General features: G+C 36.9%; 1 protein-coding gene across 2 annotated transcripts; it reads left to right on the top strand.

The window, feature by feature from the left end:
* Window positions 1-217: 217 nt before the first annotated feature.
* Window positions 218-15,337, top strand: LOC125652052 (demethylmenaquinone methyltransferase-like). Of its 2 annotated transcripts, XM_048880955.2 has the most exons (4): window positions 218-313; window positions 2,258-2,390; window positions 10,663-10,887; window positions 14,814-15,337. In XM_048880955.2, exons 2-4 carry the CDS (start codon window positions 2,274-2,276, stop codon window positions 15,303-15,305), a joined length of 834 nt encoding a protein of 277 aa, XP_048736912.1. In that variant the 5' UTR covers window positions 218-313; window positions 2,258-2,273; the 3' UTR covers window positions 15,306-15,337. The 2 variants fall into 2 exon arrangements, with proteins under 2 accessions (XP_048736912.1, XP_048736913.1); XM_048880956.2 differs by lacking the exons at window positions 218-313; window positions 2,258-2,390 and adding an exon at window positions 7,380-10,312.
* The last annotated feature ends 484 nt before the right edge of the window (window positions 15,338-15,821 follow it).

Below are 15,821 nucleotides of genomic sequence, written 5' to 3'. Positions count from 1 at the left end.
ATCGATATGTATATATGAAACAAAAGTAATGCCACATAGCATAATGACGTACTAACAAAAAATTGCAGGGAGATTGCGAGGAACCCCTGGGGACCATGGGTCGCGATGCGCAATATAGTTAATGTTGTAAACTTTTTTTCGTTTTTGAATTTCCTTCTTTATAAAATGTCTTACTGTTATGCCCTCTGGGCCCAAAATTGGAATAAACTTATCTTATCTTATCTTATACAGTATACTTCAGGCGTGACCGGCGTACCATAAAGATTTCATTCTGGTGTTCCATAAAGTGGAAACTGAAGTGCAAAATCAAAAGGTGAGTCAATAGGATAAAGACGGCAAGTGTGTCATCAATCAATAGGTCGGTTATACATGTAATTTGTTTGTTCATTGGCAGTGTTGATTTAATAGGATTTCACTACTGACATCTAAATGTAGATACATTAATCATTTACACAAACTTAAAACGCACTTACTTTAGGACATGGCACCCAATGTCCTAAAGTAAGTGCGTTTTAAGTTTAAGTTCAGAGTACTACCGTTGCATGGTTGACATAAGTCACCATCAGGAATTTTTTTTTTTACCATTGGTACTACAGTGGTACCAATGTTTGCCAGTGAAATTTACCGATGGTAAACATTTCTGCAGATAACCTAGATCTCTGGTAGCGTTGATAATTTTATTCAAGACGTAATAAAAATGGCGGGCATCGCGTACACACTGAAAGCAGCAGACTTTCTCCTTTAAAATCTTCGTAGACATCAGCTAAAGGCAATTTCAGACATATTGCTTTAACCATGTCCCTGCTTAGACGGATGTGGGTTTTTAAAACATCACGTGTATGTGATTATAGTATAGTAATCTGTCACTCTAACCATTTAGTCCGGTGATCTATATACTCATGATGTTTTGAAAGAGAAAATACACATTCGCTACGCTAGCCAAGGGCTTTCGGTCCACTCCGCTCTCCATTTATGGACCGAAAACTCTAGGCTATCGAAGATGTAGAAAATAATCTACAGGAGAATGTAGAATTGCATATTTCTAAACGCATTTTCCTGATGCAAAATTCCACAAAGATAATATGAGCGTATTATTTTTGAAATTTCGTGCTAACTGATCAGCTAGTGGTATACCAATGGTACCATTGTTGGATTTCTCCTCATTTGTCACCCAAACTCGTTCGGAGTACTCAAGGATCCAATAGTACCAACGACTCAAATATTTATCTTTGGCAAATCGGTGATGGTGCCATTGGGTTTACTCTGAAAACACCCAGATGGTGAATGTAATTCTCGTACAATAGATAGTCAATGACATACACACACAGACACACATGCATAGACACACATACACATATATACACACACACATACACACAGACATACATAGATACACACAGGTATAGATGTCGCAGGGTTGCTGTTTTGTTGCAAACAACACAAAACTGGGTCGGTCTCAGACAATTATTTTATTTCAATAGAAGGGGAAAAAACCTAGAAAAAAATATGAAAACATACTCACAAACATGCACACAAGACAATAGACAAACATAAAACACAAGACGTAAACTAAAAGACATTTAAACATTTACGATAAACGATAATATTAATACCACTGCCAGTATAGTTACATATATTTAACAAGTAAATGAATTACAAGATAAATGTAAATCTTACCAGGCATCCAGTATTATGAATGAAAAATATTTAAGTTACATCGAGTGAATCGATATTTTAGCAAGAACTGTCCAATATAACCGTATTGGTACAAGGCTTAGAGTGGGGATTTTGGCGGGGTTTCTAACTTTATATAGTGCACGGGTTAGTAACACATGCATAATTAATTAGTATTCGGTAAAATCCATTGGTCCGCAGTATTATGAACTCAGACCACTGGTCAGTCAAACATAAAGTTGAACTGAAAATAGAAATAATTACCACCTGTACAATACAAAACGTTCACACTGACTCTGCATACTTGAAAAACTAGTTTGTATTCAATATGAATACTGATATAATCATAGCGCATAAATATATTTTAAATAAATTGCAACTGTGACATAGACACACACACACACACAAAATAAAATCCACACACTATCAACTATACATATCTGTATAAAATTCACGCACTACTAACTACACATAACTGTATAAAACTTTTGTTAGCGGAATATATGTCCCTCCCCGTTCAATCTGAAACTAAGAAACATGTCTGTGCCGTGCTCATGGTTATGGTCTTCTATTGTCTTTTCAGGAAGTTGTCAGTCAGTATGAGTCACATCACGGATTACAATGAAGTCTGTACGACGTATGACGAGAGGAGACGGGCGTCTGGTGCATATGTCCTGAAATCCATGATGGAGAATTTTACTGGGAAGAAAATCCAAGTAAGAAATTATTATAACGGCAACTAAGTGCCGCTATTCAAACTACTTATAAATGAGAACGACCATAATGTAAAGCGAAGCGTATTAGCTTTGAAAATAAACACGTGATTTTATTTCTAATTAACTTAAAATGTTATGGGAACACGGAGAATTATATGAGAGCAATAGCAGATAATTGCAACTTACACCAACAAAAACCTCTGCCACATTATTTATCAAAATCATTAATTGTGTGGGACTTCAAGTGAAAGGATATACACAAAATCCGTATGTGTGACAAATTCTTAGAAACCCTTAACATGAGAGAGAGAGAGAGAGAGAGAGAGAGAGAGAGAGAGAGAGAGAGAGAGAGAGGTAATTTTAAAACATCATTGATCTTTACGTATACACTTAGAAAAATACCGTAAGCGGTAACATCAGCCCCCCCCCCCCCCCTCTCTAACCCAAGTATGATGATCAATTTCACACTATAAGATGAATTAACAATTTTCATGTTTGACGTCACTTTATAAAATGATATCACATCACGTGATCTCTAAAACGTATAAAAACACCACTAGTAAATATATTCATTCTTTTAAAAAAAAAATGAGAAGACGTGATATTTTGCAGAAAATTTACGGTGAATAGCTATGCCGCCATCTCTATAAAGTGAAAGGGACACTGCAACTCAATTTCCACACTGACAATTTTAAACAATTTGAATGCATCTATTTTCTATATTCAACTGCGCTTTGAAGATCATCCGGAATTCAAAGGTTTCTTTATGCTGACTCGGACTTTCAAATGCATATTTACATCATGTGATTTGAATGACAGCAAAGGTGTTGTGTAGAAAATTATCTAAATAATCCTTACGGGGGTCCACAGACTTCTAAGATCCGCGCCGTATACTCTGCTATTGAAGTGATTGTGAGCGTATTTTAGGATATGATTTTAATTAGATTGGGGTCCACACTTGCCTTCAAGTACGATATTATTCCCCGCTTCTTATAACTAAATAATTATAAATCATTATTTTAACAGAAACTCTTCCATGTTTCTATTGACCAATGTTTATAAACTAACACGTGACGTGTTAAGATAAAAATAACACTTACTTTTAAAGCAGCGCCTTCGCTAGTTCCAGTGGCGGATTTAGAGGGGGCAGATCCCTACTCTTTTTTTCGTCACAAATTGTGAGTAAAACTAAAGATTAGGCACCTAAAATAACACTCCCTCATTCCGAGTAAGAAATCCTGGATCCTCCACCGAGTCCTGCTTGTGTTTCTCCAAATTTTTGGTTTTCCAACGGTCATGCTGATCCAAACATAAATTTTAGTTCACGTATGAGTTTTATCTTAATCTATTTTTACCCCTTTTCTCGCAGAATCTGTCAAAAGTCTGGATCTATCCACTACACTTTCTCTCACTGGATGACATGCTGGGCCGTGTTCAAGACCGTAGCGGCTACGTAGGGCTCGGTAGCGCTACGATCTTGAACGATGTGCTAGGCTAGCCCTACGTAGGGATAACAAGCGTTAATTCATACAGTGCGTTCAAGATACCGAGATATCTAGCCTAGCAGCTAAGCTAGCCGCTACGATCTTGAACGCAGCCCTGCACTGTTTACCGTATATGCGCATGCGTCTGAAGAGCAAAAGGAGGCGACTCAATGTTTTTTGTATAGGCCATCAAAATGTATTAATTTTTGCGTTAAAACGTGGATTTTCAACTTTAGATAAATGTTATTTTTGCAAAGTCCATACATTCAACTATGCAACAAAATTAGAGAAAGCTCTGGGAAACTTGTCATTTCATGCATGATTTCTGCGCAAAGTGAGCCATAGTGTCTCTTAAGGTTAACATGTTGTAAACTCAATTGTCCTTCGGATGAGACCGCAAAAACCGAGGCCACATGTCACAGCAGGTGTGGCACGATAAAGATCCCTCCCTGCTGAAAGGCCTTAAGCGACGAGCATAGACCTAAATTTTGCAGCCCTTCACTGGCAATGGTGACGTCTCCATATGAGTGAAATATTCTCGAGAGGGACGTTAAACAATATATAAAAAATCAACTGCACAAGCTGTTTTCAGTATCTTGTGTAACTTCCGTGACATAAATGACGGACTCTAGGCGTCGTCTTAAGCCTCTGATCAAACGTTGAATTTGATGTGGTAGAGCTTGCCACTCCTGATGCAGTGCCTGTGCCAGTTCATGTAAAGTGTCCCTTGGCGAACTCGGCGACCATTAAACTCCACCTATGACGTCATTCTTTTGTTCGAACACTCCATTATTTTTCAGGAATGGAGTGTTCGGAAAGTAGGTCAACCTTTATACAAGTAGATATAAATGCATGCAACAAAAGAATGAAAAACGTAAGACATGATTAAAATGCACAAAGTTTAGTTTTTATTAATCCAGCAAAGGTGGATTTTAAGTGGGTTAATGTACTCGTATCACTCCATTCATTAAAAGCAATGGACCGAGGCTCCGAAGGAATGGAGCGATACTCGTACATTAACCCTTACTTAATGTCCCAAATGTGCTCAACAGGGTTAAGATCTGGACGTCTAGCAGGCCATGGTAGTGTCGTAACTGATTCTACGCACAAAAATCAGGCAAAGCACGAGCACGATGTGGTTTGGCATTGTCATCCATGAACACTGACCTTGGTCGAAGAGATGAGACACAACACTTGCAGCAAGAATATCCCTTTGATAATTTTGTACATGAAGTTTGCCCTAACTGTGATAGGATCCAGTTTAAAGACGTAGGAAACATAACCCCACAACATAACTGATCCACCACCAAACGGTGTCGTCTCTACAATATTTCTTTCAGTATATTTAGTTTTAGGTTGCCGCCACCCACGCATTCGTCCACCTGTGATATGTAGCAAAAAGCGACTCTCGTCCTACAAATGGACTTTCCTCCAAGAGACTAGGTTTTAACGTTGGTGAACTTGACACCATTGTACAGGTGCTGGTTTGTGGTTGTCTTTTTATGGGCCTTCTTGCACGATAACCAAATGACTGTAGTTGATTCCGCAATGTTCTCGTCGAAAAAAACAACAACTTGGCAATCATTTCCTTTTTAAAACTGATCTATGGGTCAGCAAGAGGCCCACAGACCTTATCGGTCACCTGAGTTAAAAGTATCACGAGCCCTAAGGGCTATGGAATCTAGAGAAAAACTCATGTTCTGCATATCTATAAGCTAATACAAGGTGAAGATAACGAACAGTGATCAATCTCATAACTCCTACAAGCAATGCAAAATAGATAGTTGGGCAAACACGGACCCCTGGACACACCAGAGGTGGGATCAGGTGCCTAGGAGGAGTAAGCACCCCCTGTTGACCGGTCACACCCGCCGTGAGCTCCATATCTAAAATTTAGTGTTCAGCAACAGTATAAAACAAGATGTATTCTTAAAACCTAAATGCTCCCGAAAATGGCTATACTGATGAAAGACTTTCTATAATATAATATATGTAACATTAACACGATCCTGACTAATTTGAACCATAGAGTCAAAACCCTGGGGTTGCGAAATTCACAATTTTGGTACACCCTTATCTGCTTTTCCTAGATATGCATTTCCTTTTCATACCGTATCAAATGATAAAGACAATAATCACTACAATGCTTTTGGCCCCATCCTTGAACCAAAACCCGTCCCCTGAAATATGAAACTTACAATTTTAATGAAGTACGAGCTACACCTTCTCAGTATTTATTTAGATGCAATTTAGTATCAATAGCAAAACCTATACATCGGGATAATAGAATGTACAGCTTGGGTAGAGGCCTTCCTCCTCTACATGACTATGTATTTACTGTTTCTTACAGTGCAATTGTAGAAATGATTTTTTAATATTGGTCAATGAATGACAGGTTTTACCTTGCATCTAAGGCCCCAAGGGTGAAAAAGCTTTTGAATTTACAACTTGTCTGACATCCTTGTCCAAAGGATGCTTCATACCAAATTTTGAATTGGTATGGTAGTTATCAAGAAAAAGTTAAAAATGTTCAATTGTTTACACATTTAATCACTGATCACTTTGGCCCAACCCTGATACTAAAATCCCATCCCTAGGATCATGAAATTTACAAGTGTGGCAAAGGACTACCTACGCATTCAAAATATCCATTCAGTTTTAATTCAGTATCAACAGCATTAAAAGATGTTTCTTAAATGTTTTCACATAAACACTATACATGTAAATAAAAGTTTGGCCAAGGAGTCAGAACCTCTACCCTGGGGAACGTAAACTTTAGAATTGTGGTAGATGCCTTCCTGCTCGACATCACTATGCATCTAGATTGACTAAACGATGTGCGTTTGTAGAGGAGATGTTGAAAAATTGGTCAAATTTTGGCAGTTTATGCCCCAGCCCTAGGGTCTGTTGGTGCTGTACCATCCTTCATGTTTGGGGAATGCTTTTAATTGAAATTTGACAAGCGATGGAAATTTGTCAGACTAAATGAGCTTGTCAAAAGAACAATTATGGCAACTACTCACATAAGCAAAACACTTCTAGATTTTGAAAGATGCTCAGATCTCTGACGAATAAGATGATGAAGTTACTGGACGTGTATGTTATCAAGGTGTAAGCTCCCCTCTGAGATCCTCTCATTGACGCTGCAAGTAGAAGATTAAATAAAATCAATCTAACTATCCTCTGGGCACAACGAATCTAGTAAGGCATACATCTTAAAACTGTTACAAGTGAGAGTTGATCAGTTATGCCTCGAATTCAATCACTAGATGTCAATAGAGCTGATAATCACTGTAAACATCGGTGCCTTCAGAACTACCGCGAGGTCCTCGTGTAAATATCAGTGCACCTCATGGTGATTTCATACACATCACTGCAACTCAGTGTCTTGTCAGGACACCTCCAAGCACCATTGGGTCGTCTGAAGGATTTATTGAAGTTTCGGGATGTTTTACAAACAGTAGTTGAAGCATTTATTGGCACGCCTTTTAAGGCAAGCTTTTATTATGTCCTGTATATTCACAATGCCTGATTACTTCCGTCCAGTTCGTTAGTGATTGATTAATTGTGTATTGTTTAACTTCCCTCTGGAGAATTTTTCATTCATATGGAGACATCACCATTGCTGGTGAAGGGCTTCAAAATTTGGACCTACATGTATGCTCGGCACTTCCACCAGGGAGGGACCTTTATCGTGCCACACCTGCTGTGACACGGGACCTCGGATATTTCGGTCTCATCTGACGGACCGCCCCATTTAATCGCCTTTTACGACAGGTAATGGGGTACTAAGGACCGATTTTAATGTGTTTGTTAGTTACGTACTAGTATTTTATGATATTAGTACATGGATGTAAGGGCAAAAATATATTGCACCATGCCTACTAATTGGTAGGCCGTTCTTTACATACAATTTTGACTATCGGATTACTTCGTTTAACTGATCAAGGAATAGGGCTCACGGCGGTTATGACCGGTCAACAGGGGATGCTTATTCCTTCTAGGCATCTGATCTCATCCATCGCTATGTCCAGGGATCCGTATTTGTCCATCTTTTAATTTTGTAATCTTCATATGATTTATGCGATTAATCACTGTTCGTTACCTGCGCTTGTTCATGAAGTAGTTGAAGCTTTCATTGGATTCTCAGGGTGTTTTAGATACAGTGGTTTATGTTGGGTTGTTTTAGATACAGTAGATACCTATAAAAATTATTGGATTATTGGGGATTTTTACAGGGGCGGATCCAGGAGTTAAGTTGGGGGGGGGGCGCAACTTTATGAGGCAGGGGGTCTGGATTTTACAGACTTTAAATAAAGGGCTTCCAATATGTCTCCTATGTAATACTTTTGTAACGGATTTGGGTAAGTAAAGGCAAATAGCGTGGGTGGGGGTTGGACTTTATATATGTATGATATATCATGACTAGTTGTGTGGTGTTTAATACTTGAACCACTAGGCAATTGCATGTGGATAATTTGAGATCCATTTCATCTATTTATTATTCATTCATAGTGGTCATGTTCATTTAGTTTTATCTTTCCATATTTGTATATACACATATGTGGCCATTCACTTTGTACATATATTTGATATGAGCCATATAGAAGGGAAGACGTCTTCTAGAGCTTCATTAATTCATATTGTCCTGTTTTACATTTCAGGAATTGCTTTGTTGATTTGTATTATATTTATGTATATATTTACTATATATTGTAATAAGCTGAGATGGAATTCTTTAGCCTTTACCGTAGTCCAATGTTTACATGGTCGTGACCATATACGAAGACGCCATTATTTGGACGAAGATGCTTCGTTGCTGTTGGCGACCACTTATGTCGTTATCGGAGTCGCTCCAACTCCTATCGTTTAAGAGACAGATCTCATCCTGGACAGATCCGAGACGGACGTGTTTTAGCTGTCGGTAAGCTATCCCCCATATAAATTACTCCCAATCCCAGGGAGATGTGCCAATCCATCGCGACTTGTTTGTAAATCGTCTTCAGTTTCATTTTCACTTTCGTTTTAACCATTTCCGTTTTGTGCTATAGAATTCCCCATCTTGTCTTAAAATAGCACATTGTTTTCATTGTAAATATCATTTCTATGCTACAGAAATCGTAATAATACTTGATCAAAACTGATACCGCCTTGTCTTATTTACTTGAAATTCACTCGCTACCAGAGTTTTATAACTCGATTCAATACCAGATTCGTATGCTACTCGCTACCAGAGTCTGATATTTGTTTACCCTGACGACCACGTTACACTTTTTACTATTTTCTGTCATTTTTGATTGAGGGAAATCAACAAAATGACGCAAATTTTAAGGGTTTTTGGGAGAAAATGTAAGTTCTCCCAAATCAATTTATTGGTCTGAGAGTGGAAGAAATTATTGCTTCTTTTATCGTTTACATTGTACATTTATCTAAACAAGAGACCACGATTGACCTTAAATTTGAAAATGTCTCCCAATATACTTTCTGGATAAGCACGATTTCGACTTCGATACTTATGTACATTCCATTCAAGAATCTTTCAGATAGGGACGTGCTAACACCCGTTACTCTCGCTTCTTTCCATCGTCAACTTCCCATATTTATGCAACAATATTCTTTAACTGATTCTATACGCAAGGTCTTGTTCTGCGTATGGAAAGTTTTTAAATCGAGACAGGCTACTGACAAACAAGTTGATGTTACAGGGGTTTGATAGATGTTTTTATATTCGAGATATTTTGTGACGTCACTGTTTTGATTTATCGCCTATTAATTTTCGATCATTTTTGTACATAATATACAAGATTTTTAGGATATGTATATCGTCAGTTGGAGTTGTATATAATGTCATAGATTTTAGACGTCAGAGGCGCAGAGCGTCGGAGTTCGTTATGGTCACGGGGACTAAGTCCGTTTTGGGCCCGAACTTTGTGATACAATTAATAAAGAAAGGGGTCTAACTCAGACCCTTAAAACAAAGCTACTCAATCGCTTCAAATGCCCAAAGAATCGGACACTAGTTAAAACATTATTCTATGCAAAGGGACTGGCAAATTACGCATATCGTACCTACTTTCTGATTTTTAGGCATTTAAAGCGAAACAATTTCTCGACAAATAAAAAAGTTCTGAAGCAGAGCACAATTCATACTACTAGTATATTATCATATAGACATTATCAAAAGAATACTTAAGTTTAATCATAATAAAAAATTATTTAGTCAAAAATAAGAAAGTCGTCAAATTCTCATTAAAAGATTCAATCCGAATTCAAAGCACGTATGCATGTGTTTGCATAATTGCTGGGAGAAAAAAACCCACTATGTAGCTTGTAGAATTTCTGGCTTGACAAAGAGCTACTAAAAAAGAAAAAAAGAAAAAAAAAGGAATTTCATGTTTTAATGTATTATACCCGAGACATTATATGCTGTGTGTGCGTGTGTGTATTTTATTATTATTATTATTCTAATACGCCCTGAAACTGATGTTTATTCTTATCTAGCATATTTATGGTATCTTGTGTTTTCATGTTTTATATGTACAATGAGGATAGGTACAGCTTTTAATGTTTTATTTATTTTCTATGTATTATATGTATAACATTCTGTTGTAAGGTATACATGTATATGCATTGTAAAGCACCTTTGAGCGTACATAGTGTATGAAAAGGGTGCTATATAAATATGGTATTATTATTTAGTATTATTACTATGGGGAAATGTGGCGGGGAAAAGCTACTATACAACAGCGGTCAGTAGGTTTCTTGATAAACGTTTTGTTATATTACAGGACATGGATATTCTAGATGCTGGTTGTGGGACAGGGAACTACGCCCGTTATTTTCTAGATCACCATCCTCGCAGTTTGTCTCTTTTTGACGCCAGTGAAGGCATGCTTAGAGTGGCCAAAGAGAAACTACAGTCTACACAAAAGACGGCTCTTTGTTTCAAAATGGGAGTACTTCCTGCTGTTCCATTTGACGATAATTCCTTTGATGTTGTTATGATGAATATGGTACATATACACTTTTAGTTTATGTCTTGGGTAAAATTCTACTCAAGATATGAAAGCAAGTATTAAAATGAAAGGTGAAGATAACGAACAGTGATCAATTTCATAACTTCCACAAGGAATACAAAATAGATAGTTGGGCAAACACGGACCCCTGGACACACCAGGGGTGGGATAAGGTGACTAGGAGGAGTAAGCATCCCCTGTCGACCGGTCACACCCGCCGTGAGCCCTATATCCTGTTCAGGTAAACGGAGTTATCCGCAGTCAAAATCAGTGTGCCAAGAACGGCTTAAAAATCGGTATGAAACACGTCAGACAGCATTTGGCCCAATGATAGGTTGTATTGACGAACTAGATCGTTATAACGACCATATAATTTGCAAAATGCTGACTTCAATCGAAACTGTTGAAACCTCTGTACCATCAACTTGTTTGTCAGTAGCTTACCTCGATTTAAAAACTGACTATACGCAGAACAAGCTCTTGCATATCGAATCAGTTGAGATATATAAACACCATATGCAGGTGATAATGGAATATTGCTACATAAATATGGGAAGTTGACGATGGAGAAACTGAAATCATCCAGTTTGTCATACATTTAAGTTGTCAGTTTGCCGTTAATGTCTACTTTCAATAAAATATGTAAGTATGAAGCAGAAGTGGACGACTCTGTGGTGTCCTTTTTTTTCGAGCTCACAGGGATATATCAAATCGACATATGAATGAAAGTTATTATTATTAAAAGACAAAACGTCATCGATATATCTTAATGTCGAATTGAAGGCCACAGCGGGAGATTTTTTTCTTTTCGCGTAGAAGTTTTTTAATAAATTCTGCTTCATTAGTCTGAGCTTTAGGACAGTGAGGGTAGATATTTTTTCACACTGAAAACCACGCATTTCAAAATGGAATTATCTTGCAAATGATGCTAGAACAGATGATTTCAGTCATTTTTCTATTTCTTACCAAGATTGAATAGTTTATTTGGCAGACCATTCCATAACTTCACTGCAGATGATACAAAAATATTCATACAACGTTCTTAAGAGAGTCCTGATCTGAAGAATATTGACTTTTATGGTGTCTTCATTCCTCAGTGGATATGACTTGCATGGAAGTATATATGGTATTACTAATTCCCTTCATTTTATAGGGACAATGTCATGGACGAATTAAAAAAAAAAAAAGTTTAAGAATCTTCCTTCTGTCTGATATGGCTTCGCATCCTGGTTCCTCGTGTTAACTCACCCAAGATGAATAAACTCTGAGACCTGTTTTATTTGATTCTCAAATATCCCTTGGACTTGCTTATCTTCCCAAACTTACCTGATGGAAATGTTTACTCAATCTCAGCACAACGTTTAGTTGCTTTTATCCCTTGAACATCTAATTTCATCTACTTGTATTTTTTCGCATGCGTTGATGTAATTCCCTATATAGTGAATTTTGAATACGGACAAGTTTGCTATCAACACGACTTCTGTCGATCATGTTTTCTAATTGAATTATTCATTAATATTTTATCTTTAACTTTCGTAGGTATCTTATATTTCTTTACTACATTTGAATGTGCATTATCACTTTTTCTTGTATCTTTTTATCTTCTGTGTATCTGCTCCATTAGCAAATTAGAAAAACAGGGATATATCAAATCGACATATGAATGAAAGTTATTATTGTTAATAGACAAAACGTCATCGATATATCGAAATGTCGAATTGAAGGCCACAGCGAGAATTTTTTTCTTCTCATGTAGAAGTTTTTGAATAAATTCTGCTTCATATGAATATAGAAACAGGTCAGCTAAGAAAGGAGCACAATTCGTGCCCATGGGAATTCCAACAGACTGTTGGAAGACCTGATCACCAAAGACCACGAAGATTCTGTCAATGAGGAACTCTAGCATATTTTTTATGTGATACATTGTTACTTGTAAGTGAGAAAGAGAGAGATATGATGAACCTTTAAAGTCATACTTGATTTAAACTGAATTTCTAACAATTCAAAACAAATACCGGTAGTACACAACAAAGTTAATCATTTTTATCATCACTAGGTAAATTTATCATCACTAGGTAAATTTATCATCACTAGGTACATTTATCATCACTGGGTAAATTCATCATCACTGGGTAAATTCATCATTACTTGGTACATTTATCATCACTAGGTAAATTTATCACTAGGCAAATTTATCACTAGGTAAATTTATCACAAGGTAAATTTATCATCACTAGGTACATTTCTCATCACTAGGCACATTTATCATCACTATGTACATTTATCATCACTAGGTACATTTTTCATCACTAGGTACATTTATCATCTAGGTACATTTATCATCACTGGGTGAATTTATCATCACTGGGTAAATTTATCATCACTAGGTAAATTCATCATTACTGGGTACATTTATCATCACTAGGTACATTTATCATCACTGTGTAAATTTATCATCACTGGGTACATTTATCATTACTAGGTACATTTATCATCAATAGGTACATTTATCATCTAGGTACATTTATCACCACTAGGTACATTTATCATCACTAGGTACATTTATCACCACTAGGTACATTTATCATCACTAGGTACATTTATCATCACTAGGTACATTTATCATCACTAGGTACATTTATCACCACTAGGTACATTTATCACCACTAGGTACATTTATCATCACTAGGTACATTTATCATCACTAGGTACATTTATCATCTAGGTACATTTATCATCACTAGGTACATTTATCACCACTCGGTGCATTTATCATCACTGGGTAAATTCATCATTACTAGATACATTTATCATCACTAGGTACATTTATCAGGTACATTTATCATCACTAGGTACATTTATCATCACTGGGTAAATATATCATCACTGGGTAAATTCATCATCACTAGGTACATTTATCATCACTGGGTAAATTTATCATCGTTAGGTACATTTATCATCACTAGGTACATTTATCATCGCTAGGTACATTTATCATCACTAGGTAAATATATTATCACTGGTTAAATTCAACATTACTAGGTACATTGATCATCACTAGGTACATTTATCATCACTGGGTAGATTTATTATCACTAGGTAAATTCATCATTACTAGGTACATTGATCATCACTAGGTAAATTCATCATCACTAGGTACATTTATCATCACTGGGTAAATTTATCATCACTAGGTACATTTATCATCTAGGTACATTTATTATCACTAGGTACATTTATCATCACTAGGTACATTTATCATCACTAGGTACATTTATCATCTAGGTACATTTATCATCACTAGGTACATTTATCATCACTAGGTACATTTAACATCTAGGTACATTTATCACCACTAGGTACATTTATCATCACTAGGTACATTTATCATCACTAGGTACATTTATCATCACTAGGTACATTTATCATCACTAGGTACATTTATCATCAATAGGTACATTTATCATCACTAGGTAAATTCATCATCACTAGGTACATTTATCATCACTGGGTAAATTTATCATCACTAGGTACATTTATCATCTAGGTACATTTATTATCACTAGGTACATTTATCATCACTAGGTACATTTATCATCACTAGGTACATTTATCATCAATAGGTACATTTATCATCACTAGGTAAATTCATCATTACTAGGTACATTGATCATCACTAGGTAAATTCATCATCACTAGGTACATTTATCATCACTGGGTAAATTTATCATCACTAGGTACATTTATCATCTAGGTACATTTATTATCACTAGGTACATTTATCATCACTAGGTACATTTATCATCACTAGGTACATTTATCATCACTAGGTACATTTATCATCACTAGGTACATTTATCATCACTAGGTACATTTATCATCACTAGGTACATTTATCATCACTAGGTACATTTATCATCTAGGTGCTACACCACTTAGATACCAGTGATGGAGAATCGTACCCAAATATGGCTAAAGCATTGAAGGAAGTCTATCGAGTGTTGAAGCCGGGCGGAGTGCTAGCTGTTACTACCTGCACCCCAGAACAAACAGAGGCACACTGGTTTGCTCATTTGGTTCCTGATCAAATGAAACGATACACTAAAAAAATTCCCCGTCATAAGCAGATAAAGGCGATGTTGACTGAGGCTGGGCTGACTTTGAAGGCAGCATTCAACACTTTAACAACAGACTATCACCCCGGACATCATGATTTGGAGGGTCCGTTACGGGAATCTTGGCGCAATGATATATCATTCTGGGCCTCCTGCACCGAGACGGAAATTCAAGACATGGTTCAGAGAGTCACAAAAATGAAAGAAGAAGGAACTCTTCAGGATTTTCATGATACTCATGAGAAAATTGAGGTTTTTGGGGCAATGCAAATTTTTGCAGCTCAAAAAGTATCGTTGTAAATTACAAGAAATTAAATTGTTGACCATAAGAATTAAATATTCCACGTGTTTTCATTTTATGCCCCCGCCAGGAAATGAGTAGTAAGAGGCGACTAAATAGGGCGGTCCTTCGGATGAGACCGGAAAAACCGAGGTCCTGTGCCACAGCAGGTGTGTCACGATAAAGATCACTCCTTAATTGCTTAAAGGCCGTTGGCGCCGAGCATAGGCCTACATTTTGCAGCCCTTCACCGGCAATGGTGACGTCTCCATATGAGTGAAAAATTCTCGTGTGGAACATTAAACAATATACAACCAACCAACCGAGGTATATGGTATTGAAGTCGTTGTCCGTCTGTAATTCTGTCATCCTATCATTTACTCACACATTTGATCCCTTCAATGTTTGTGGGGCGCGTGTCCGGATGAATTTTCTCTCCTTAAAGTATATGAATTTGGCTACGAAAGTCTTTGGATATATGTTTCTCTCATCCCAGTTCCCCATGCGATGTACTTTTCATAGTCCAATCGGAGTTT

This window comes from Ostrea edulis, chromosome 5 (genome assembly GCF_947568905.1).
Source record: "Ostrea edulis chromosome 5, xbOstEdul1.1, whole genome shotgun sequence".
In the NCBI taxonomy this organism is placed as follows: Eukaryota; Metazoa; Mollusca; class Bivalvia; order Ostreida; family Ostreidae; genus Ostrea; species Ostrea edulis.
The sequence above is the reverse complement of the archived record's forward strand: the minus strand, read 5'-3'. Positions and strand labels throughout refer to the sequence as shown.

Coding starts and splice junctions, on each gene's coding strand:
- LOC125652052 (XM_048880955.2), top strand. CDS start 2,274: ATGAGTCACATCACGGATTACAATGAAGTCTGTACGACGTATGACGAG. Junction 2,391..10,662: donor TTACTGGGAAGAAAATCCAA/GTAAGAAATTAT, acceptor GTTATATTACAG/GACATGGATATTCTAGATGC. Junction 10,888..14,813: donor ATGTTGTTATGATGAATATG/GTACATATACAC, acceptor TTTATCATCTAG/GTGCTACACCACTTAGATAC.